The 23350-nt window shown below is 35.4% G+C and overlaps 1 protein-coding gene across 4 annotated transcripts in view; it reads right to left on the bottom strand.

The window, feature by feature from the left end:
* Positions 1–1641: 1641 nt before the first annotated feature.
* The window catches only part of gria3 (glutamate receptor, ionotropic, AMPA 3), a 73510-nt gene continuing 51801 nt past the window's right edge, over positions 1642–23350 (bottom strand). The window contains exons 12-13 of one of the 4 annotated variants that reach the window (XM_015399739.1): positions 7691–7938; positions 1642–2060 (exon numbers count right to left, since the gene is read on the bottom strand). In XM_015399739.1, coding sequence (XP_015255225.1) covers positions 7693–7938 — 246 coding nt within the window. In that variant the 3' untranslated portion in view covers positions 1642–2060; positions 7691–7692. Of the gene's footprint in view, positions 2061–7690; positions 7939–12343; positions 13432–23350 lie in introns of those variants that run through there. The other 3 variants (XR_001482058.1, XM_015399738.1, XM_015399737.1) reach the window with 3 other exon arrangements.

The following is a 23350-nucleotide window of genomic DNA, read 5'->3' on the forward strand; positions in this document are numbered from 1 at the left end:
TATATATATATATATATATATATATATATATATACATATGTGTCTGTGCTTGTTCAGTTAGCAACAACTAGCTTGGTTGGATGGTATGAAAAGAAACCAAACATTGGGTTGATTTGTGTCAGAAGATGCTATTTTAAATGTTTATTACTGCATTTCTTAAACGTTTGGGATAATTACTCTTCATGATGTTAACATCAATGATGCTGTGGTGGAAACAGCAGCTGAACATGATGAAGCTGAAGTTGGCCTCTTAGATTCTTTGGTCACCTGCTAAAGGACTACTCCAACTTTTTACTGCCTTAATTGTCTTTAATCTTCCTCAATTTTATAACTAGTATTTATGAGAGGAAAACATAGTTTTTAAGTGTTGCATTATAAAATGTATAGAATTAAAAATACCTCAACGTTTTCTATTATCGGGATACATTTTACATTTTAATCCGTTTTTAAAATTATGAGCTGAGAACTTAATTTGCATTTACATTATCATTACATTAAATATTCATGTTTATATTTGCAAGTAAATATTTTAAAGTGATTCTTTTAATTTTCAGCAGTTTGCATTTCACCGCAGCCATGGTTGGTTTAACATCATTTCCTGGTCTCTTAACTAAAAAGTTAAACAAGAACTTCCAGTTGATGACTTCTTAACAGTTTTAGGAATAAAAGTCTGGATCCAGAGTTGAATAAAAATCTTCTTTTATTAAGGAAATGTAATAAAATCCTTTGTACAGGACCTCCACACAGAGGCTTATTGTGTCCATACATGCAAGTCTCTCGGTTTGAGGTATCAATAAAATAACCCAACCCCCCCCCCCCCCCCCCCCCCCCCCCCCACCTCCAGCAAAAAAAAGAAATCAAACCGAAATGAAAGTTGTTTTTAGATTCGACTGAACCGGGCTCCGTTTGCAGTTAGCTTTTAATTAAACTTCCATCAAATTCACATGCAGTTCATGAAAAAATATAAACAATGGTTCCTAATGTCAGCCTCTCCCTACTGGCAGAGAGTAGTTGGATTTGTTTGGCCTCTCCTCGGTGTAGAGCTCACCTTCTGCAAAATGCATAGACACAGGAATCTCCTTCCAGCCTCAGACGTCGTTTATCAAAACCGTCCCATCAATCTTCACTTAGATGAGCAAGGACGGTGCTGAAAAAGTTTGTACAAAGTGTAAACCAGGAGCTCTTTAAAACTCTTCCTTAATCTTCCAGAAAGCAGGTTCGTCCCATTGATTCAAAAATATTGGGGATTATTTTGATGTAAGTAACATGGCACTAAGTGGAAATAAAGAAGCAGACCTCTTCAGTAGAAATGTCTTCTTCCAAAATTGGCAGTTTTAAACAAAGTACTTAATTTAAAACAAGCATCCAAGTAAATACAGGGTGGGTTGAAGGTCTGAGAAATCAAACCAGTTCAGCTGTTTCAGATGCACACAAGCATGGAGTAAAAAAAACGCTGCAGTTCTTGATCCTTAACCTTATTATTGTTACTGATGCTTGTCCTAAATGTTCTGACACTGAAAATATTCTTATAGTAACACAAGAAAATGACTGTACCTCACTAAACAAAACATTTATCCTATGTAAGGTTTCACCACAAAAATAAGTCTTTAAAGGACTTAAGGAATTTCTTTGCAAACCATGGCTTTTTTTTCTTTTTTCTTTTTTTTATTTCTCTTCTTCAAAATATAAAACAGTAATAATTACAACCTGTCCATCCAGGTGGCATCTGAGGCCATTTCTCCCCATTTTGTTCCTTGTTTTCAAGTGAATTTAGTTGGATCCGCGTTGCCATGACGCCCAAATGCTCCTTAAGGCACTACAAGAGGCGATTCTTGCTTTTCCAGCCACAAACAGAAGTCCAGCTGTGTCATTGGCCTCTGTTAGTGTGACAGTTTCTAACCCCAAATGAGCACTTGTTGGCTTATTGGCTTGTGTCTGGACAGATGACGAGGAAGGCGTCACTTCTAAAAATCCAGCCTTTGGAGGGGATGTAGGTGGGGGGGTCATGTGTCGGGGTGGCTCTTGTTATCCTTTATGCACCAGTAGGGTTTAGGAATCACCTGGCAAACAGACAAACATGGGAATCATTGCAGCAGCTGGCTGTCAGGAGACAAATCATTGTAAAGTCATTGTAGATTATCAAAGGTGGACATTGCTACCTGGGGTGGATGTTTTAAAGCAAGAAAAGGTAAGTATGGGATAATAATACTGTCAGGTAAGTGGAAGTTGAAGGTAGAAGATAAGACACAGAGCTGTATACAAGGCTTCTTCCTTCCTACGATCAATGCAACTGAAAATATCTTTAAAATTTATAAATTTTTGATAAATAATTGGTAAAAACAGGGAATTCAAAGGTCAAAGTTTTTTTTATCAAAACGATTAATTTTTCACCAATAATAAATCTATATAATGTCTAGTAATCATTTTATTGACAAAACATATATAAATAAATGTTTTATAGATTTCCACAGGTTCAAAATATACAGATATTTCCTTGTGGTTACGATGCCGACATAGACACTAAAGGACTCAATAGGAATAGCAGGTTGAATCACATCAGACGGAGTTCAGGTGTTTATCAATATTATCTCAGTGACAGAGCAGAGAAACAGCTTCATCTCTGTGCTTCATTTCTCAGATTCGAGACGGAAAACCCCAAAAAGACACAAAATGAGGGAGAACGTTTGCCGAAATTTAGAGGAAGCAAAGAAGCTCATTTGGATTGCAGAGCACGCAGCGTTTCTTCTAAACAGATAGCTTTAATATTAGGCAAACAGTACAGAAGGAGAGCAAGAGTGCGACCCTGACTGCCCAGGAGGAGTTAACATCAATATTTTAAGAGCTTTTGTTACTCAGAAGTAAAACAGAAGGACTAAGTTGTGCATTTGCAACAGTTTCTATCCAGCTCACCATATGGCACTGCTGACTCACTTTCAACATGGCTGTGTCCTTGGTGTCACTAAAACAGATTTTCTAAGCACCAATTTCATATAAGTATCACTACCAATTTCCATTATTTTGAAATCAATACTACATAAGATGAATCATGAATGTGTATAGATATGACACATGCCAATTAGTAGATTTTTATCTATTTGCAATGTGTGCCCAAACAGGTACCAATGGATGCTACAATGGATGCTTTTTATTTTGTTTTGTTAATTTTTTGTTTGTGACATTCAAATAAAGTTAACGTTCATATCAGATTCAGTCTTCAGTGTTAATTTACCACTCCGGGCCACTGTTGCAAATCTGCAACATCCCAGAATTCATTGCATGTGAAGGTCTCTCTCAAAAAAAAAGTCTGAATTGTATATTACTACCCCATATGATCATTTTCTCCAAATATCAGATTTTTCCTGCAACTACAACTTAATTTGAGCCTGAGAGGGTTAAAGTTGCAGCTATCAGTGTTAGGAGTCACTGCGTTTGTTTAAATGTCAAAAAAAGTAATCAAGCTGTTACTCACAATTCAACACAGTTACTAGACCTTGGTCAATCAGAGTGGCTTTTTTTATCAGTGCACTCATTCGGCTGCAGGGAGAGATTTCTATTGCAGAGATGGAGCAGGAGGGCTGAGGCTCATAACTGATGCTGATTGGCTGAGGGGAGGTAATGTGGGCGGGTGCTCAGGTTTCTAACAGACAGAGGAGCGACGTGAGGCGATGATGGAGAGATCTGTAGATTTAAGGACAGCTTTTCTAAACTGGAAATGTTCTCTGAAACCAAAGTCTCAATTTTCCCGTGATTTGCTCATTAATTTGGAGAACGAAGACTTTATCCATGTTGGTAAAAAGAAACTTTGATCTAATGAAGCATGATGTATCGTCTCACTATCAGCAACACTGATTACTACTGGCTGCTTTAGCTCATCAATATGATGTTCTTAACTTTTTCACTGTTAGTCTTAATTCAGCTGCATGGATTAGGCTACAGTTAATTTTTCACACAGACAAACTGGATGACTTTTTTTTTGTACAATATTGACTACTGTTTAATTTTCATCACCAACTATAATTCATTTTGTCAAATTGCCTGTAAAGCATTATTCCTCGGTGTTATTTCTATTTTATATTCAGTTGTAGCTTGTTAATGTGTGCAAATACTGAGAGCCTGATCTTCAAAGTTCAAAATAAAAGGCACTAATTTGCAGTTTTTTATATGTACCGGTAGTTATTTTTGTTTAGTTAACCTTTGGATCTATTAATTAATATAAAACATTCTATATTTAATAATTGAACTTCCAATTGTGTTTAAAGATGATAACAGGAGTTGAATCCAGATTTATCAGGATTTTATCATAAAAGATTTTATCATATATACTTAGCCTAGTAACTAGTTATTTAGATTAACCAGTACCTGCCTCACTCACTCAGTAACCTTTTTGAGAGAAGTAACCAGTTGGTCCATAAACCATGATATTAATTTTGGACATTAAGCTGATATTAACTATAATCATTGGTTTAGGACAGGGGTCTGCAACCTTTACAACCCAAAGAGCCATTTATAAATTCAGTCCAACCAATAATAATTATTTAGAGCCACCGGAGGTGTAAAAAGTATTAATGCTTATTAATTAAATTAAATTCAGTTTATTTATAAAGCGCCAGTTCACATCACATGTCATCTCAAGACACTTTACAATTCACTATTTACCATATTACTAAAGAAGAAATATAAATCCTGCTGTTTCAAAGAACTTTAATAGAAGTTAGAGGATCAACTTAAGCTTTTTATTCCAGTGAAAGTGTAAAAGTACCATTTTTTAAAACTACTTCAAGTATAAAAGTAGAAGTAATGCAGGAAAAAATATTAAGCACAAAAGCTTTGCTGCATTACCCTCTTAAAGGAACATTTTTCTACAGTTCTGGATGATAACTTCCTTAGACTTCATTTTCTTAGTTTTATAATTAATGGCAACAGTGTCAAAGTTAACTTTACATCATCCTGAAAAACTATTTATTTTAGTATGTGGTGAACAACAAGTTGGGGCAGCACCGAGTCCAGCCACAAAGAAATAATTGTCCGGATGAAACTAATATTTTTAATGTTTGTTTTTTTTTTTTAAATACGAACAGACCATAATGACAATGAGCTTAAATGTAACAAAACTAACTAGTCTATTTTTAAAATGTAGGAAGAAGAAGTGAAAATTTGTTTAAAAAGTAATTACTAAAGTATAGATAGCCAACGTTACTATGTAAGGAAAGAAAGTATTTAAACTTTGTTACTTGACGCCTCTGAAAGCTGCAAACAGTATGTGATGTTTTTTTTTTAAAGAGATACTTTTTTTTTATAATCATACCATTTCAAAAGTTTTAATTAAAAAAAAAAAGATAATAATAATTTATATAAAACTCTCCTCTCCGAGTTCTGCAACCCCCCTCCGCCATCTTTATAACACTCCCATAGAGACATGCCATTTTGCACACCATGGAACTTAATGACAGGAATCAACACACAGTCTCTTTCTCTTTTGTTGTGAGGCTCTTCCGAGGCTCACAAGGAGACGTCATGATCAAAGGCTAAAGCCAAGAACCAGAACCTGCAGGAATCTGCAGACGGATCAAGGCTAACGAGATCTGGTGGCTAATTTCTGAAAAAACAGACTCTTTGGAATCAAATAACTTTTTATTTTATGTTTTAGGCTGGATCTTGGACAAAATTTGAACAAATGTAAAATAATGTGATTATGCACCTTTAAACTAACTCTTCAACTCAGCTGTTACTGTACTTATTTTTCTTTGTATATTTAAGATTTCTACATTTTGGTTAATTAGTGTAACGATGTTTAATCTGTGATAATACCGGTCCTATAGGGTACATTTTGTTCCTTTATTGTTACAAGGAAAAGAACAAGGAACAAGGAAAATGGAGATTTAAAAAAAAAAAAAAAAAAATTAAAATCAACAAAATGTCTTAAAGGTATAGTGGAGGATGTTCTTTTTCCGGGTGGATCTTCTAAATAAGTGGTCCTCGTAATTGTCAAACATTCTTGTATGTTTATGTAAAGCCGTCCTACATGCTTGTCCTCATTTTCACCTAACCCTATGTCCAGAATTACCTCCCCCCTCACACACTGATGAGAAAACGAATTATGAACAGAATGGGAACTTTTAAACAAAATCTTAATGTTTTCATATTTTTTATTCATGGATGCTGAAAATTTTGAGTTTTGGTGGATAGATAAATTAGGATTAATACGATTTTTAATTGTATGGAATGTGGATGGCATTTCCCATTTTTACTATCAACACTATTCTGTATCATTTCTGACAAAACATTAAGAAAAAGTCTCCTTTTTCATTAATATTTAAATTGGTTTTGCTCATTGGTTTCATCAATGAGCAAGAGTTTAGGGCGATGCGCTCTCAGCGTGAAAGGGGAGAATATTCTCAGCAGGAATGCATTTCTTGGCATATATCTGTCCCCCAAAACCCTCGATTTTAGGCCATCTATGTATAAGATATATAAAAATTTTAGGAATATGTTTAAAAGTTCCCTTTTCATTCATATTTCAATCTGTTTTCTCATCAATGTGCGAGAGGGGAGGTAATGCTCGGCAAGCAGGTATTTCTCGGCATAACACAGCGGGCAGTCTGACAGTCGAAAAATTGCAAATGTTCTTTTGGAAAGTAAACTTGAATAAGTGATGGAGCAGCTTTTAAACAGCATGCATAAGGAGAAATGGGCTCGTGCACGCTCTCGCACACGTTTAATAGGCGTTCCCTCTTGGCAGCAGGCACAGGGTTGCACATGTGCTTTTTTTTAAAGTGGAGAGGGCGGGTTAAAAATTCGTAAAAATCCTGCACTATACCTTAAGACTTTGCTGCTCTTTTCTATATTTTAAAATATTGTTTTATTTTTTCCAAATCTCTTTTCCACTGGTATTTTCCAGGCCATATTCTCTTAATTTAAAATCCATTAAAAATTAATCAGCAGAGCGATGGCAAGGCATGTTCCCTCCACAGGAAAGCCCGCCCATGGGGGTGAAGGAACATGATCGGTAAAAAAAACACCATTTGAAAGGAATGCAATTTGTAAAACTCCATCAAAAAAAAAAGCAATTTCAACAGAAAATCTGTAAAAATCAAAATAAAAAAAATCTGAGAAAATAACAAATTTAGCACCAAACCATTTTTAGATTAGAACACTGCAAAAAAAATTGAAATTAAATAAGTCTTTTTTTTTTTTTTTAAATAAGTGTGGTTTTTCTAAATTTGAGGAGGTAATTAAGACACTTTGCCAATGGAATAAGAAAATTTACATTGAAATTTCCATTGCATTGTCTTATTTCAAGTGCATATTATCAAATTATCTTATTTTAGGGGTTAAAATACTCATTTCATTGGCAAATCATCAAATTACTAAATTACCAATTATCAAATTTACCTCAGAAATTAAGGGTAAATACACTTAATTTAAGAAATGTTTTACTTATTTCTAGATCGTTTTTGCAGTGAAGTTTTTCAAATGCTTATTTATAGATTGCATTCTTTTCAAAATTCAATTTGGAAAACATTTTCTTTACGAAAATGAATAATGGGAAAAACGTCTTTCCATATATTTTATATATGTACATAAATGTGCCACCAAGAAATATTTGTTAATTCTATGATTTTGTAAAAACAAGCTTCCACGTTCACAAATATCCGCTAATCGATCACGAACAACTGGGCAGAAATCCTACCTTTAGATTTTCACGCTCTCCGTCCCGTAGACGTTGTAGCCTTCACGGTACGTGGCAAAGTTCTGGGTGTTTGCAGGAGGGGCTGGTTTAAAGTTTTGGGCGTTCTTTGCCAGCTTTAGTTTTTTTGTCTCTTGCCGTGACTTATAGCAAAATTCTATCAAAGCCACGGTCATAGCCAAGCCCAGCCCTCCTACCAGAATATAGAAGACCCCTGCCACGTTGCTCAGGCTCAATGCACTTGTCTTGTCCTGGGGGAGGTACAGACCACCATTAAGTGCTTTAAACTGACAGGAGGCTACAGTCACATACATGTACACGGCTACTCTGTCACTAACAGTTACTAAGAGGAGGCTGCTAAATATGTGTATAAACTTCCTGAAGTACAACTGGTTCTTCTGCCTAAAATAAATGTATGCACCTCCTCCTATTAATCATTCTGTCCTCTAAAGCCCTGCGAAGGTGAATGTAGAGAGAAACTATCCTGCTTTATGGTCTCTTTACGAGGCCATGCATAGAGGAAGGCGGTCGTGGTCGTACAGGTCTACAGATTAGCTGCAATTTACTACCAAAGCTGCTGAACTCAACCTTCACTACACTGCATATGTACAGTCAGAGTAGCAAGCTGTAAAAGAAAAGAGAACTGAACCATTTTGCTGCTATCAGAAGCCAAACAGTAATATTGAAATTCATTTCTGCAAGTTTTACCATTTGCATTAAAACCCAATAGATCGATTCCAGCAGTGGTGTACTCTGCTCCTCTGTTGGAAAGGTCAGAGCACCTGTTTGCTAATTTGTTTAACTAAAATGTTTGTTGCTCTGCTCTGACACTCTGTTATATAAGCCCCCCCCCATGAAATAAATATGGTGTCAAACATTTTTGCAGTAAAATGTCTGTAATTTGTGCAGCTATCATTTTAAATACAGGTCAACGTAGCGTGTCCAGAAAGACACAGAGAGTTATTAAATCTTTTAAGACGCAGTCGTCTCTAAAATAGATCTGACCAATCACAGCGCGGACGGTGGGCCAATAATGCAACAGAGCATTTCTGTAACTGTTACCAGTTAATAGAGCAATGCTTTAAGGATTAAGGTTGTTAAAATAAATCGATTCTGTCACAAAGTTTCATTAGACAATATTGGTACGGATTTAAAATACGGCTAAATAGATCTTAAACTGAAAAACTACTGCAGCAGCCATGGCTAACATTAGGCAGCCTCTCTTTGCATAGCTGCATGTAAAGTACCGCTGGCTCTGATGGAGAATTTTTGGTTGTATTTGGCAAAATGGTAATTTGATTTGTGTTTATTTGACTTTAATTATTTCCCCACTATATGAAAAAAGTAAGAATTTATTATTATCTGGAGACTATTAATAACAGGAGGTGAAATGCAGCTCCAGACGAGCCGGGCGTGTGGTGACGAGTCACGAGTACGCTTTTGTTCCAATTGACCCATATTTATTCTACATGTTCCCGTTCTCCCAGAGTCCCCACTTTTTGGGCAAGAAAACGAGTCTGTACTCACGTTTCTAGTAAATTGAGAAACAGCCAATGTTTATGTTTCACATCTGTTGTTTACTTATTGGTTCTGAAATCTGGTCTAGGCTAACATCAAAATTCTTTATCAATATTTTTAAAAATCCTGCAAATCTGGTTTCAATCAATTTGGCTATATATGAGCAGCAAGGTTGTTTTTTTTTTTTTTTTTTTTGTTTGCCGCTTTTGTTTTAAAGTTACTGATAAAAGTTCAAAGGTCAAAAGATCAACCTGTCCCCAACATTAACCAAATTAGACAAAAATGGTTGACACATTTGTTCGAATAATTTTGTTTGTGCAGCTATCGTTTTCAAGATATTAAGGAAAACTTCCAAAGTTCACCAAAGGTCAGCCCCTTACTTCCTAAAATCAAACAAAATTGGTGTTAATCAATTAGGCTAGGTTTGTGCAGCAAATATGAACCTACTAGACCCCTCAGGTCATCCGGATCCGGCCTTTTATCAGTTCGCAGAGTCAGAACCAGACATGGAGAGGCTGCGTTCAGCTTCTATGCTCCACATGTCTGGAACAAACTCCCAGAAAGTCTCAGATCAGCTGAAACACTTAGTTTATTTAAATCCAGGCTGAAAGACCCACCTGTTCTCAGCTGCATTTACGTAGATTCTATTCAAAAGTTAAAATCCGCACGTCTCTGTATTCTCTCTTTTTAATCTTAAATGTTTTTAATTTTGAATCACGCTTTTAATTGTTTTTAATTGTTTTCTCTCCCTTTTGCTTATAATGTTTTATGTAAAGCATTTTGAATTGTTCTGTACATGAAATGTGCTATACAAATAAACTTGCCTTGCCTTGCCAAAAACAAAATATTTGTGCTGCTTTTGTTTTAAAGCTGCTGACAAAAGGTTGAAAAGTTTGAACTTCACCAGCAGCTTTAAAACAATGGCAGCACAAACTTAAACATTTGCTGCACAAACATAGCTAAATTGATTGGCACCCATTTTCTAAGATTTGGTTAATGTGTGTGTGTGTTCTTATTTTGAATACACTGTGGCGCCCATTTTCTTTAAATTCAGAACATTGCGTGGAACAGCTCCTTGTGTCTGACCCCATGAGGGGAGTGGGTTTTTTTGGGTCAGGGGTCCCGTTTAGGCCTAAGATGTTAGGATTAGGTATGAACCCATAATGGTTAGGTTTAGGGTATGGGTCACTATGTTTGTTAGGCCTCTCCATTGACTTTGACCTTATCAAGCTTAAACAACATTTATTGTTGTTTTTTATATACAGAGTAAATAAAAGACGAAATTTCGTTTTGTACAGCTCTCATGACATTTCCATTTCTTTAAGTGCAGCAGTGATCAAATGTTAACAGAGTGGGAGAAAAAATCACAGTGTGGGAGGGGGGCTCACAAATATCTTAGCTGCACAAAAATAGCAGAATTGATTGCCACCATTTTTTGTTTGGTTAGAGAAGGAACGACCTTTGGTGACCTCTGGAAGATGTCATTATTACCTTTAAAGTGGTAGCGGTACAAGTAGAGTTCTTTGCAGCATAAACTTTTAAAAGTTTGGTGGGGGGGGGGCATAAAATACAGTCTAAATGCTAACTTGTTATTAAGGGTCAGTTGGACATTTCAGAGCAACAACATTATTTTCTCTGTAAAAGTTGGGAAGCAACAGAAGATCCTTAAAAAGAAAAGATATTGTTCTTCCTTTAAAGTAGTAAAACCATTATGGTTGTTCAACATAGTTTGAGGGCATATAAAAACATGTTTTCAAAAAGGGAGGACACGGCATTTAATAGTAGTCTGACAGATGGAAAATAACTTCTAAAATATAAACTGTAAAAGTAAATTAAAAGTGAGTGAAAAAATAAAAGTATATATGAGTAGGTAACTAAAACGATCTGCAGAGTAATATTTTGGCACCTAAAATCTATCTTATTTCAAAAGCAGTTAATATAGAATTACTTTGTTTTAGATAATTTCATCTTTACTCAATTGATTGGCAAATCATTTTGTTGGTAAATCACCACAATTTCCCCATTGTAGGAAAATAAATGGATTATCTATTCCACTTAACGGCTCAAATGAAGGGCAAATGCACTTTATTTTTTCAGTTTAAGGTTAGTTTTTGTTCTAGGTCCAGCTACTTTATACAGAGACTACACTATAAAAAGTGAATGAAAGTATCTTTTTCTCAATTAAGAGGAGAGAAGAGCTGCTCTCTGTCACTTTCATGACCACAGGTGAATAAAATCCAGCCGAGCCTCCTGAGCGGACTCCTCTCTGAGCCTCTCCTGAATGAACGAGCCCCTCACCCTTTATCTGAGGGAGTGCCCAGCCACCGTCATTTCATTTTGCATCCAGGCTTATGTTCTTTATCCAAATCTTATGACCATAATTGAGGTTAGGAACACAGGAAACATTTTTTTTACTGTGCACCCCATTTCTAATGCCGCCCTGTGTAACTATCTATTTGGCCCATACTGAACCCATCTTTAGGTCAAACACATTACTCCTCCCTCCCTTTATGAAACATGTTGCTAGCACGGAGTTAATTCAATGTTTTATTTGTTAAAGCAACACTGTGTGACCTTTGACCCAATTATTAGCTTAATTGAAGGTGTCTTAAATAAACTTTCAGATTAGTATCAATATAAGCACTTTGTGTATATGGAAGCTCTCTTCGAAAACTTGCATAAATAACTATAGAGTAGGGATGTGCAATATGGCGGAAAATGTATCATGATTAGCCTTTATCTTTATCAGTCTATATTTTTATTCAGTTCAGCTTGTTTATATAGCACCAATTCATAAAAAATGTCATCTGAAAGTCCTTTACAGAAACAATTCATCCAGATCATACAGTCACATTGGTTTAGTTTCTTTGGGAAACCAGCTGACATATTAATTCTTCAGCAATCTCTCACACAGCATGCATGTAGTGAGAGTGGAGAGGAAAACTCCCTTTTAACAGGAAGAAACCTCCAACAGAACCAGGCTCAGAGTGAGCGGCCATCTGCTGAGGCCGACTGGGGTTCAAGGACATAGAAGCAGAGATACAAGAGGAACACAGAAGCACTGACTAATAAATACTTTCTATGTTAGAAAAGCTAGCAGTAAGCTAGCTCCACAGGTTGTTCCATCTGGAAACAAACAGTTAAACATTTGAAATAAAGGCCTAAAGAAAAAAGCATCACCCTAACCTTTCCCTTTACTAAACGTAACCTTTTTTTTGTTTAAGTTAAGCCCAGGCCTATTAAAAACCTAGCGTAGCCTGGTGTGAGAGGATGAGAGGCACTCCTTTGGTCTGCCTACATCCCCAAAAATGCAGTGTTAGATCAGACTTTAGTGATATTATAAATCTCTCTATCAGACATAATTTAATTTATATTCTTTTATTGCCCAGCCCTAGTCAGGATTCAGATCTATCATTGAATGAGTCATACTACCCAAGCGCTGCTTTATGTCTGAGTTCTCCTTAAACACCAAAGCTAACAGTTGTTGCGAGAGGATGATGATCTTAAGTGTAAATATAACCTTTATTTTCCCAGGATCTATCAGATTCCAACAGAGATTGTTTTATTTAGCCACAGTGCAAGGTTGCCAGCTGATCTCATTAGGACTAAACCTGAAAGTAATAAGTCTAGCGCCCCTAGTGGCTAAAAGTTACACAGTGTTGCTTTAAATACCGTTTGAAAATCACCATTTTGGGAAAAACTCTGCACAGCTTCCCAAGTTTATTACTTTTCTTTTTAGTAAAGGGTTTATCAACAGATCGTTACACAAATAAATAAGACCAACAGTAAAGTAAATTTCAATAACAGTTTGGAAGAAAAATAGCAGCATAATGGTTTAAGTTCTGTCATTAAACTTTTCAGGATTTAATGGAGTGAATAAAAAACTGTGTCATCATCATGCTGGATTTTTATGTGTCTGCACAGAGAGGTAGAGTAATGCATCAGTGCACCTGTGGTGTAAATGAGCTAAACTGCAGTGTGCAAAAGTAATCTAGTCTCCATGACTGTGTTTCATGCCAGCGTGTCTGTAAGCTCTACATGTCTGCATATGAACAGTGAAGGTAAAATGCATTTTTTTTCCATCAGTATAAAAAGACCTGCAGCGACTGACCTTACTTCCAGAGTCCTTGGTTCCACATTCACCCTTATCGTACCACCATTTGTTTTTCAGCTTGTCTAAGATGCCTTGTTCACTGAGTTTCAATACTGCAAGGTTTACAGGAGTTCTTCACGTGGGAAATAACATAAATAACATTGTAATATGTTATTTTATGTTATTCAACTTTTTAAACTACTTTATACTGTACAAAGCGATAGAGTAGGGTCCTGGCCAACATGTCACAGATAGCAAGCAGAACTACAATGTAAGGCAATATAAGACCATCCATGGCTAACCTAACATGCCAGACCCCACCTGTATCGCTTTGAGTAATCGGCACACACTGATCACAAGAACAGAAGAGATCAAACTGTGCAGAATAAAGCAGCTGCTGCGTAGCTTTCAAAGAATGAAGGGAAACAGAGGCAATGATTGCTGAGGGCGCTTCGTTTGGCTGATGGTTAGCCCCTTTTTTTGATGTTTTGATGGATCTAACAGGAACCCTTCCCTGACTAACAGACAACCACAGCAGTCTAATGATTACAGGAACCCTGATTAATGTCTCACAGAGTTGCCTGCTGGAAGGGAACTCAACCCCGAGCCGTTTATAAAATGTAGTTTAATTTGCTCTGATGAAATCCTAAAATAAATTGGTTCTGAACTGAAGGCAGAGTCAGATGTTATTTAAGGTCGCTTATTCTGCAAGACATTATGCTCAGGTTTCAAACCGTGTCATTTCCAGATGTATTTCCTTTCAGAAAAGTTTGTTAGTGTCTTTAATCTAACATAAATACATTAAATATATTGTATTCACCACTGGGTTCCTTTTGTCAAACAGACATCCTGTTTTCCGTTGGAAATTAATATGATAAAAGGACGAGTGGCGTTTTATTCTGGTTTTCAGGCAGACGAGAGAAAAGTAAATCATTTGGAAGCTAAAAAAGGTTATTTTCTTTATTAATCTGAATTAATTCGAACTCTATGAACAGCAGTTAGATCAATGGATCAAGTTTGGATTAGGATTCATGAAAAGGTTTGACAATTTCTGAGAGAATAAAATGCAATTATATTAAATTATGTTTAAATCTGGATAAATTTAGTTTAAAATAATTGAGCATAAAAAAATTAAGTTTTCAGACATTTTGCTCTTTCTTATATGTTTTCAGGTTGGTGGCTAAAGGGTCACATATTAGAGAACATTGTTATCTTATTCTGATGGCTGGGCAAATATTTATACAAAGATAATTAAATATCTACGAGAGAAACAAATTTAACTCCTAAATAAAACAAAATATTTCTAAGACACAATTGTTAGAGCATCTTTCCAGTAAGGTCAGTGAGCTGCAAGCTATCCAAACCTCCTCTAACCATAGAGTACCATTTATTTCCATCTGATTATAAATTAATCTAATAAATGATTTAGGGACAAAGGCATCTTACAATGACTTAAATATCTGCACTGCAAGGCTAAACAAATCTCAGCCTAGATACAAATTAATGAAACAAAATAATAAAGGGTGCTCTATTTGCTTTTATTGTAGTTATAATGATTGTGTCTCATAATTAAAATTAAAAATGCAAAAATGTAAGCTCTCTTTCCCATTATTTGACCACTGGTTTCTTTCTCCTATAGGATTTAAATTAATATAGATTAATTATAGAGGTAAATAATATCAAGAGGATTATTTAACTGAAAGTATGTTTTTTAAACTTCTAAGTTTGCGCTGCTTGTGAATTTGGTTTATATTTGAGCCAGCTTATTCTTCGTTAAAATGGACCAGGAACTTTGTTTACGACTGAAATACGTTAATAAATGAATATTTTTTTATGGGCTCAACTATATCATATATAGAGAACTATCTTAAATAATCAGTTATCAAAGTTGAAGAATCTGCCAATAATAAGAGCTGGTTTAAGATCAGAGCAAAGTGTCCTGATACAGATGACTTCTTTTTGTAATCTAAAAAATGTTGGTAGAAGACCTGATGAACGGAAATATAAAACGTGCAGCAGAGAAATAAGCAGTGCATTGATGTTTTGCATGCTTGGAACGTTTGATTTTTGTTTAATTTTACAGGCCAGTGTGAAGGGAAATGAAATATAAGGTATATCCAAATATATAAACTGCAGCAATCTCAGTATTCCAGCATGGGGCGCCCATGAACTTTTAACAGTCTTTACAGTAACTTTCCTCCCTTTATATATGGAGAGCCGTTTCAGTCAAAATTAAATTAATCAACAAACACTGCTATTGATAAATTGTCAATAAATATTCCATTAAATAAATATTCCCATTTAAATAAAACAAAAATATGTTGTATATTGTATATAAAAATAAATATGTTTTTTATTTATTCAAAGATTTATTCATTATGGTTATTTATTCATTTCACAATGGATTTTTTTTTTTTTGTAAAGGTACTTTAGCTATTCAGTGACTTATATTCTTAAACCCGTTTTTCATTTTAAGCTCCTTTTATTTCCTTTTCTTATATTTAAAAGAGGGGGCAGAGTTTTATCTGTCTGGCAGCGCTGATAAGAGTTCAGCGAATTGAACAGGGGAAGAAAAGAATTGATGCAGATTTTTTGGTCTGCATTTTGCAGAATGTGTCTGATCTTTCTAGATGTACTGATTTACAATGTCTGAAAACGGAAGAATCTCAGACTTATTGAGAAAATAATATCACTCTTCTGTCTTTTTGATTTTTTTTCCTTTCTCCTCTTATAAACTCATGGTTTATAATGCATGATCTAAATAAAAAACAACCTAATTGCAGATACAAACGGCATAATCATATTGTGTCAGACTGCTCTGAGGACCTAACCCTAACCCCATGATGATGTCAGGCAAGCAGTATTACAGAGGGAATGTAAAACTTTTCCAACTGACTCAAAAAAAAAGTAATTAAACATTTTTTAAATAAGTAGTTTAGCATTTTTTGGTAATTTAAAAATGTAAATCCCTTTATTGTCCCACAGTGGGGAAATTTACCTCTGCATTTAACCCATCCCCTTGGGGAGCAGTGGGCTACCATAGTGTGGCAGGATCAAACCAGGTACTTTCACCCATCTCAGAGTAAAAGCGCACTGCTCTAACCACTAGGCCAACACTCCCCGAGGATATAAAAAAATACTTTTAGGCCCATGATAACATTATCAATGGCGATCTGGATGAATATCTCTTTGCAGATGCACAAAAGAGCCAATGGTACAGATCAGATAGTGACAGGACCAAACAGAGCGAGGCAAGAGGGAATACTCTGATTTGATTGGTCATCATGAAGTACCTTAGTGTCTGCAAAACAGATGCAGTCCAACAGCCCGACAGATAAAACCCCGCCTCCTTATTGGAATATAAGAACATGAAATAAAAGGAGCTTAAAGTGAAAAATAGAATTAGAAAATAAGTCACAATGTGTAAAGTGGCTTTGCAAAATAAAAATGTAACAAAAAATGTATGAAATAAATATTAAATAAAGTAATTTATAAATTTCAGAAGTTAATAAATCTTTGAATAAATAAAACACATTAAAACATAATAAAAAATATATATTTTAACATATTTTTTATTTCATGGGGATATCTGATATGTATTAATAGTTTATCAATAGCATTGTTTATTTAATTTTGAATGAAACAGCTCTCTATATCTGTAGCTCTAATCAACTGAGAATAAACACAAATAAACAAAACCTTTTATTAACTAATCATGTGAAGCAAAAACCCTTGTCTAGTTGGAAGTTTTGTCAAGGTTAGATGTTAGCTTATGCTAAAGGACAACAAAACAGTATTATCTTTAAACACATGTTCGGAGGTTAATCATTTCGCACTTTTATGGATCAAAAATGTTCCTCAGTTTGTTTAGTTAGAGAGGAGGCCTACCCCTTCATCACAGGCCGCCATTTTGGACTTTAAACCATCAGATCAGCGGTCACTAAACTTCCTGTTTCTCCACCATAAAAGGAGAAAAACGAAAAGATCAGTAAAATAATCTAATATAATTACGTTACTGTCAACATAACATCTTCAACAAAACTAGAGATCAAATGTACTTAATTACAATAACGTTAATATTTCAGCTGCTAATGTTTAGAGCATGCTACATTTAAAATGAGTTTTGGACTAATTTATGATTAAACAATTATTTGACCTAAAATACTACTTATTTAAAAAGACAACAACATTTTTAAGAGACCTCAGGTTTTGGTCTGAAAAGCGTTATGGATGGATCGGTCCATATAAGTTGGTTCGGTCCATATCTGACGGAACCAATTCAGCAAAATAAAATCGTAAATGTTTTTCTGAGATTTTATTCTTCCCATCCCTGTCTGGCGTTGTTATTTTCTACATTTCTCACTTTTTGTGGCAAAATTCTCAGATTTATCAATACCACCTACTTATTCCCTCATTTTTTTTTTTCTTATTAAATCCTCAGTAAAAATAACTCTAAGAAAATTTATCTTTCAGGTTTAATTTATACAGATTCACTAATCTGAGGTGCAGGAGGTTCTAAAATGCATCATCAGAATTTGCACCTAACTTGACCAACATTCAAAACCTTTATTTCATATAATTTCCTCTGAGAAAAACTATGTAACAAATGTTTTAATTAATTTTGAAGCGCAATTCCTTATTATTATTATTATTTTTTAATGAGTCTGTAAAGAGATTCAATGTTTAAACCAATAAAAAAAGATCAGATCCTGCATAAAAAGTGACAAACACGTGTGCAGGATATTGTGACGGAACAAAACAGCAGATAGTTGAGGTCAGTTTTTATCCTTTGTCTTTTTCTGTTTGAGGATGGTTGCATTACGCTTTATAGATATGGATGGCAGAAACAGGAAATTTGTTGCTGTGTTTGATTTCACCAGTTGCAGTATTTTGTTTTGTTTTTATCTTTGAGCATCAAATGGCGACTTTACCTTTCAGTCTGTCTGAAAACCAGGAACGCAGGCATGAGGAATGGATTCTGAAAACATTCAGGATCACTCACGCAAACACAAAAACAGCTCATGCAAACTAAACAGTGACTGAAAACCAGAAACTGTGAGGACAGTTGAGTACATCCAACAAATGATCCAACAAATGAAGGAAACAGGAAGAGGAATGTAATTTAAAAGCTTCCATCCAGATTTAGTTCTTTTCACGTAGATTTAAGATTTATTTTAGTTTTAGGAGTAAACCTTTATGTCAGTGATTCCAAAAAGTTATGTTTTTTTTTTTTTCGAATAGAAAGAGCTTCCTGGGTGGGAAGCGAAACATCTTCAAACTTGGAAACAGAGTCCAGTGGTTTGTTTTTTAACTTTTTGGAATGACTATGACCTGGATGACTGAGGATCTTCACCAGCTTTTTGTCAGTGGTGTCACATACAATATATTTCCATTTCTTTCCTAACTATATGCTTTTCTGAAAGTGAAATAAGGAATGTTGCCGTCAGATGTGGTGTTGTTTGACTGATCTTCTCATCTCCTCCTAATCAGACCTAAAAGCATTGAGGCAGAGAGAAGGAAGGCTTCTTTGTGTTATTCTCTGGTAGCTTCCACGGCCTGCTCACTCAGGAATGGAAATCAACAGAAAAAAACAGCAAAGTCACCCTGTTCTCCTCTCTGATGGCATTGCTGTCATGATGAAAGCTGGAGAGCAGACATGAACTCAGAGTTACAACAAAAATAATGCCTGAAACAGGAGGTCATATCTTCTTTAGTCAAAATGACACAGATGACACTGATCTGAGGTGCTCTGCAGGGCTGAGCTGATGCTCTGCATCGTGCTGCAAAATGCTTGCAGCACGAAGAATAAGGGCTACACAAAAAATAGAGATTTATCTCTGTTTTAACAGAAAAATGTGAGACAATGTGACCTCTGAAAGGAAAATAAAAACAACTTTGGATTATAGACTTTATCTATTAATTCAGACATCCAATGGTCCATCTCAATAAATTAAATTATCTTCAAAAAGTTATATAATATGTAATAATATTTAATAATGTGTTATATTATGTAAGATCAAAAATAAATACAGAAATAAACTGAATTGGAGCGTTTGTCTGGCATGGAGGTAACTGGCCTGCTAAAGTATGACTTAGTATGTAGCTCATCTGCATTGCTAGTTCAGGTGTCTATCTTCTTCTTCTTAAACTGATAGTTTCTGTAGGGCTTTAGGTCAGAAAGTCAGACACATTTCATCATGAACTCATATGAAGTGGCAAACCCCCAAACTTCCCTGTTCTGTCCTTGGATTTGATAACAGTGGACCAGAACCAGCAGATGGCATGATTTCCTTCAAATAAAATCCTGAATCTACTTTCATCTGAGAAGTCTTTTTGCTATAAAGAGATTGCTGCTAACGCTTTCTCTGGTTCAAAGGTGGCACCGATGGTATGGAAAGAAAGCTGTTCCAATATTATTCAAAGCGAATAATGAGTTGAAGAATATTTAAACAATTTTTTTTTTAAATGTAGCTTAGAAAAAAAAGGTTCAGAGCAACGTTCAACCAATATTTTAACAGTTTGGTACTTTTGTCAGGTTTTCATTTTGTTATAATATTCTTAAATTTTTTTTTTAACCGTAAGTTTTTTTAGACAGTTTTTTTTTTCTTTTTTTCCCCCTCCAAATTAAAGTAATTTTTTTCAGATTTTCTCTTCTCTGTTTTCCCCACATTCTATTTAAGCAAATTATTTTTCATATTTTATTTTTTCAAATTTTTTGTGAGATTGAGTTTTACAGATTACATTATTTTCTCGTCTTATAGATTTCACCTCCGATATTTAACGGCTAACAGCATTACTCTTGGTCTGTGTTCATAACCAATAGAAATGAGCCTGCTGTGCGTGAACGTCAGCAACAGCATTTCTATTGGTCCAGGCACAGACCACTCTGAAGTGTAGGGGGGAATCTGTAATGGAATTTAACTCTTTTTTTTTTGCAATTCATACAACTCAGTCTCCCAAAATTCTTTAAAAATGTTAAATTTCAAAAAATTTTTGAAAGAAATATGTGAAAAATTAAATCTGAAAAATATAAATTAGTGAAAAATCAGCAAACTGCAACAAAATTGTTAAAATTTTTGAATACCCATTAGGAATTATTAATACCCTTTTTTGACTGAGCATTTTGCATTTTGTTCAAAGAATTTTTTTAAACATGTTTTTTACTTACGTAACATTGGAACACATTTCTCTCCATATAATGGTCTTGATGAAAGTAAGTAATCAAAGTTCCTGTACGTTCCCATGCAGATGCGCTTTGGGCAGCAGAAGCAGCTGCTTTACATGCAAACCTATGGTTGATGTGCATCAAAAGGTCCTTCGGCTTGTGCAGAGCTTCGCCTCATGAGCTTCTGAGTATCTGAGGCGCGTAACGCCCTTCACAAAGAGCAGATGCTGGAGTTGGAAAAACTTAATATTTGCTCCTTGATGTACCACCTCAACCAATCAGAGAAGCTGATCTGAGAGCTGGCAGGGAGACGGAGGCCGTTTCTCAACATGTGTACTTCTTTGTTCTCATGTGCTCACGAAACGGCATCAGCATCTGCCCAAGCACTATTCCATTTCACAAGAACAGAAGATCGACAAAGGACAAAGTCTCTGGATGTTGTTCTCGCCACCCCCTCTTTACCCAGCATGCATCAGAGCAGACCTGTCAGTTTTCCAGATTGACAGCTGTCCCAGCATGCACTGCGGCAGCAGCGGCTTCCAGGATAGCCCTCATAGAGTGTTAAGTTAAAAGTTCTCTTTTCTGTTGCCGTTGTTCTATAAAAGTATGTTTTAAGAACATTTGAGGCGAGAACATTATACTTTAATCTTCACTATATGGCCCATTTACTTATTTTATTGCATAATTTAAAAAAAAGTTCCAATGTTGAGAGGACCTTGGCAAACAGTGGAGATCCAAAATCATTTGATTTGTGTTAATCTGACTCTGTTAATCATTATTCCCCAATTAAATGAAAAAAGTCATAATTTATTATTTTCTAGAGACTTTTAACAACAGGACGGTAACGAAGTTCCAGATGAGCAAAGTGTGTGGTGACGTCACAAGTACGCTTCTGTTCTCCCAGAATACATACTTTCCTGTGTTCTTTTCAAGAACAGACTTGGCGAGAACACAAGTCCGTACTCACATTGTTGTGAATTGAGAAACGGACAGACACAGCACTGCTGATGCAGAGCGCTATGATCATTCCCCTGGAACAGTTTATTAACACCTAAATTAACTTAAAATGTTGAAACCTGCGGGCAAAATATGTTCGCTTTTATTATCCTGGTGGCTGCAGTTTGTACCACTGCTAACATGGGTCTAAGGCAGCTGCTGCTGGGGATTCCCAGTGACAGCGCAACACCAGTATGTGGGAGTCTAAGCGGCTCCGACAGAGAAATAATATTTGAAGGCAGGATGGTAATCTGGATTAACTGACTGCATAGACCATGTTTTCAGGTGGACTTTCCCACTTAAAAATATATTTAAACTAATTTTTACCCACTGATCACTGCAAATGTAGCAATATCTGCCATTGAACACAGGAGCAGCAGAAGCATCAGATGCATCTGGACACACTTTACTGGACGTCTGACATGAATGTGGACAAACATAAGAAATTAAGCAGCAGAAGCTTTTTTGCTGCTAAAATAACAGTGTGTATGTAGCATAAAGAACTCTGAGGGCCAAAGCTCTACTTCCACCTCTCTTTAAAGCAGTGTTTCCCAAACATTACAGCCTGTGACCCCCCAAAAAAGCAATGCAACAGATAAGCAACCCCCTAAGAATACATATCCACTAAATTACATCACTCTATAATTATTATATATATATATAAAATGAAATAATACAGTATATTAATTCTAAAATAAAATGCTATTTGTTGTTATTTAATGGGACATTTAATTATTTAATTATACCCTCTGTTCTAAAGACTGGCTCAGCTTTTCCTGCCAAAGGTTCTTCTTCCACTAAACTTTCAGTTTCTTTGCTTGGATACAGCAAAAATGACTGTTTTTTAGGCAACAGCTAAGTCTGTCTTGTGGTTCTTAAGACCTTAACCCCTAGAACCCTACAGAAAACCATTCTATGACATCTTACCTTTACAGAGGTACCAAAAGTTTCTTCTTAAATCTAATAGCTGTGAGGCTATAAGTGGTTTACTTTTGTGTGTTTTTGTCAGGCAGAAATTTATTTATACCCCCTGAGGGTGTAAGAGGTTAAGAGCTGAATTTTTTTGTTGTTTTTCTTTTCTAACCAGCTGTAAGTAATGAACAGATAAACATTTGAAATATATCACTATGTGTATCATAAATCTAACCTGGATGGGGGTTTTATTTCAACTGAGTTCCTTAAATAAACTTTTCAATGATAATTCATGTTAATCCATTGAGATGTACCTGAATCACTAAAAAAACAAAACATGATGTTCAACTTTTGTTTAGCAAAGGCTGCAGAGTCTCACAACTTTAAGTATTTCTCCAGTTTTATCTCACTGAAAAAAATGAGATTAAATTAACCCCAGTGGTTGTTCTCCTCAACACAGCAGGTTTTACCAGGTGAGGGTGGCCATGGAAAGACTTTTACTGGTCTTGGATGCAGACCGAGCAAAAGGTGAGAAGATGTTAGAGGGAATAAAGAAAAAATAAAATAGAGAAAAATCAAATCAAATCTGTCCCCTTTAGTTTTTACTCTGTCATTAGAATTCTCACGTTTGCCTGAGATGCTTAGTCCCCTCAAGACAACGCTGTTTCCCGTGCCTGCCCTAACTATGAAGCGGCAGTTTGGAGAGTGGATTCCTATTGGTTATTCAACATATATAACATTATATTATTAACATTATACAACTTCCTCATTGGCCTGTAGGTATAAAGAAAACGGGAAAAAAGGATGTTCCTTTCATAACCACAGGCCAAGCAGCTACTCAGTCACAAACATAAAACTGGACTTTCTGTCCTCCACCATTAGCCAAGTAAAGGGTTCCCACTTGATCACAGTCGCAGATTGAAAGTCTAAAACCTCCTTTTTTTAAATTTTTGGTTTGTTTTGAAATCAGTAACATGTT

Source organism: Cyprinodon variegatus, unplaced genomic scaffold (genome assembly GCF_000732505.1).
Source record: "Cyprinodon variegatus isolate N-32 unplaced genomic scaffold, C_variegatus-1.0 Scaffold1044, whole genome shotgun sequence".
Classification (NCBI taxonomy): Eukaryota; Metazoa; Chordata; class Actinopteri; order Cyprinodontiformes; family Cyprinodontidae; genus Cyprinodon; species Cyprinodon variegatus.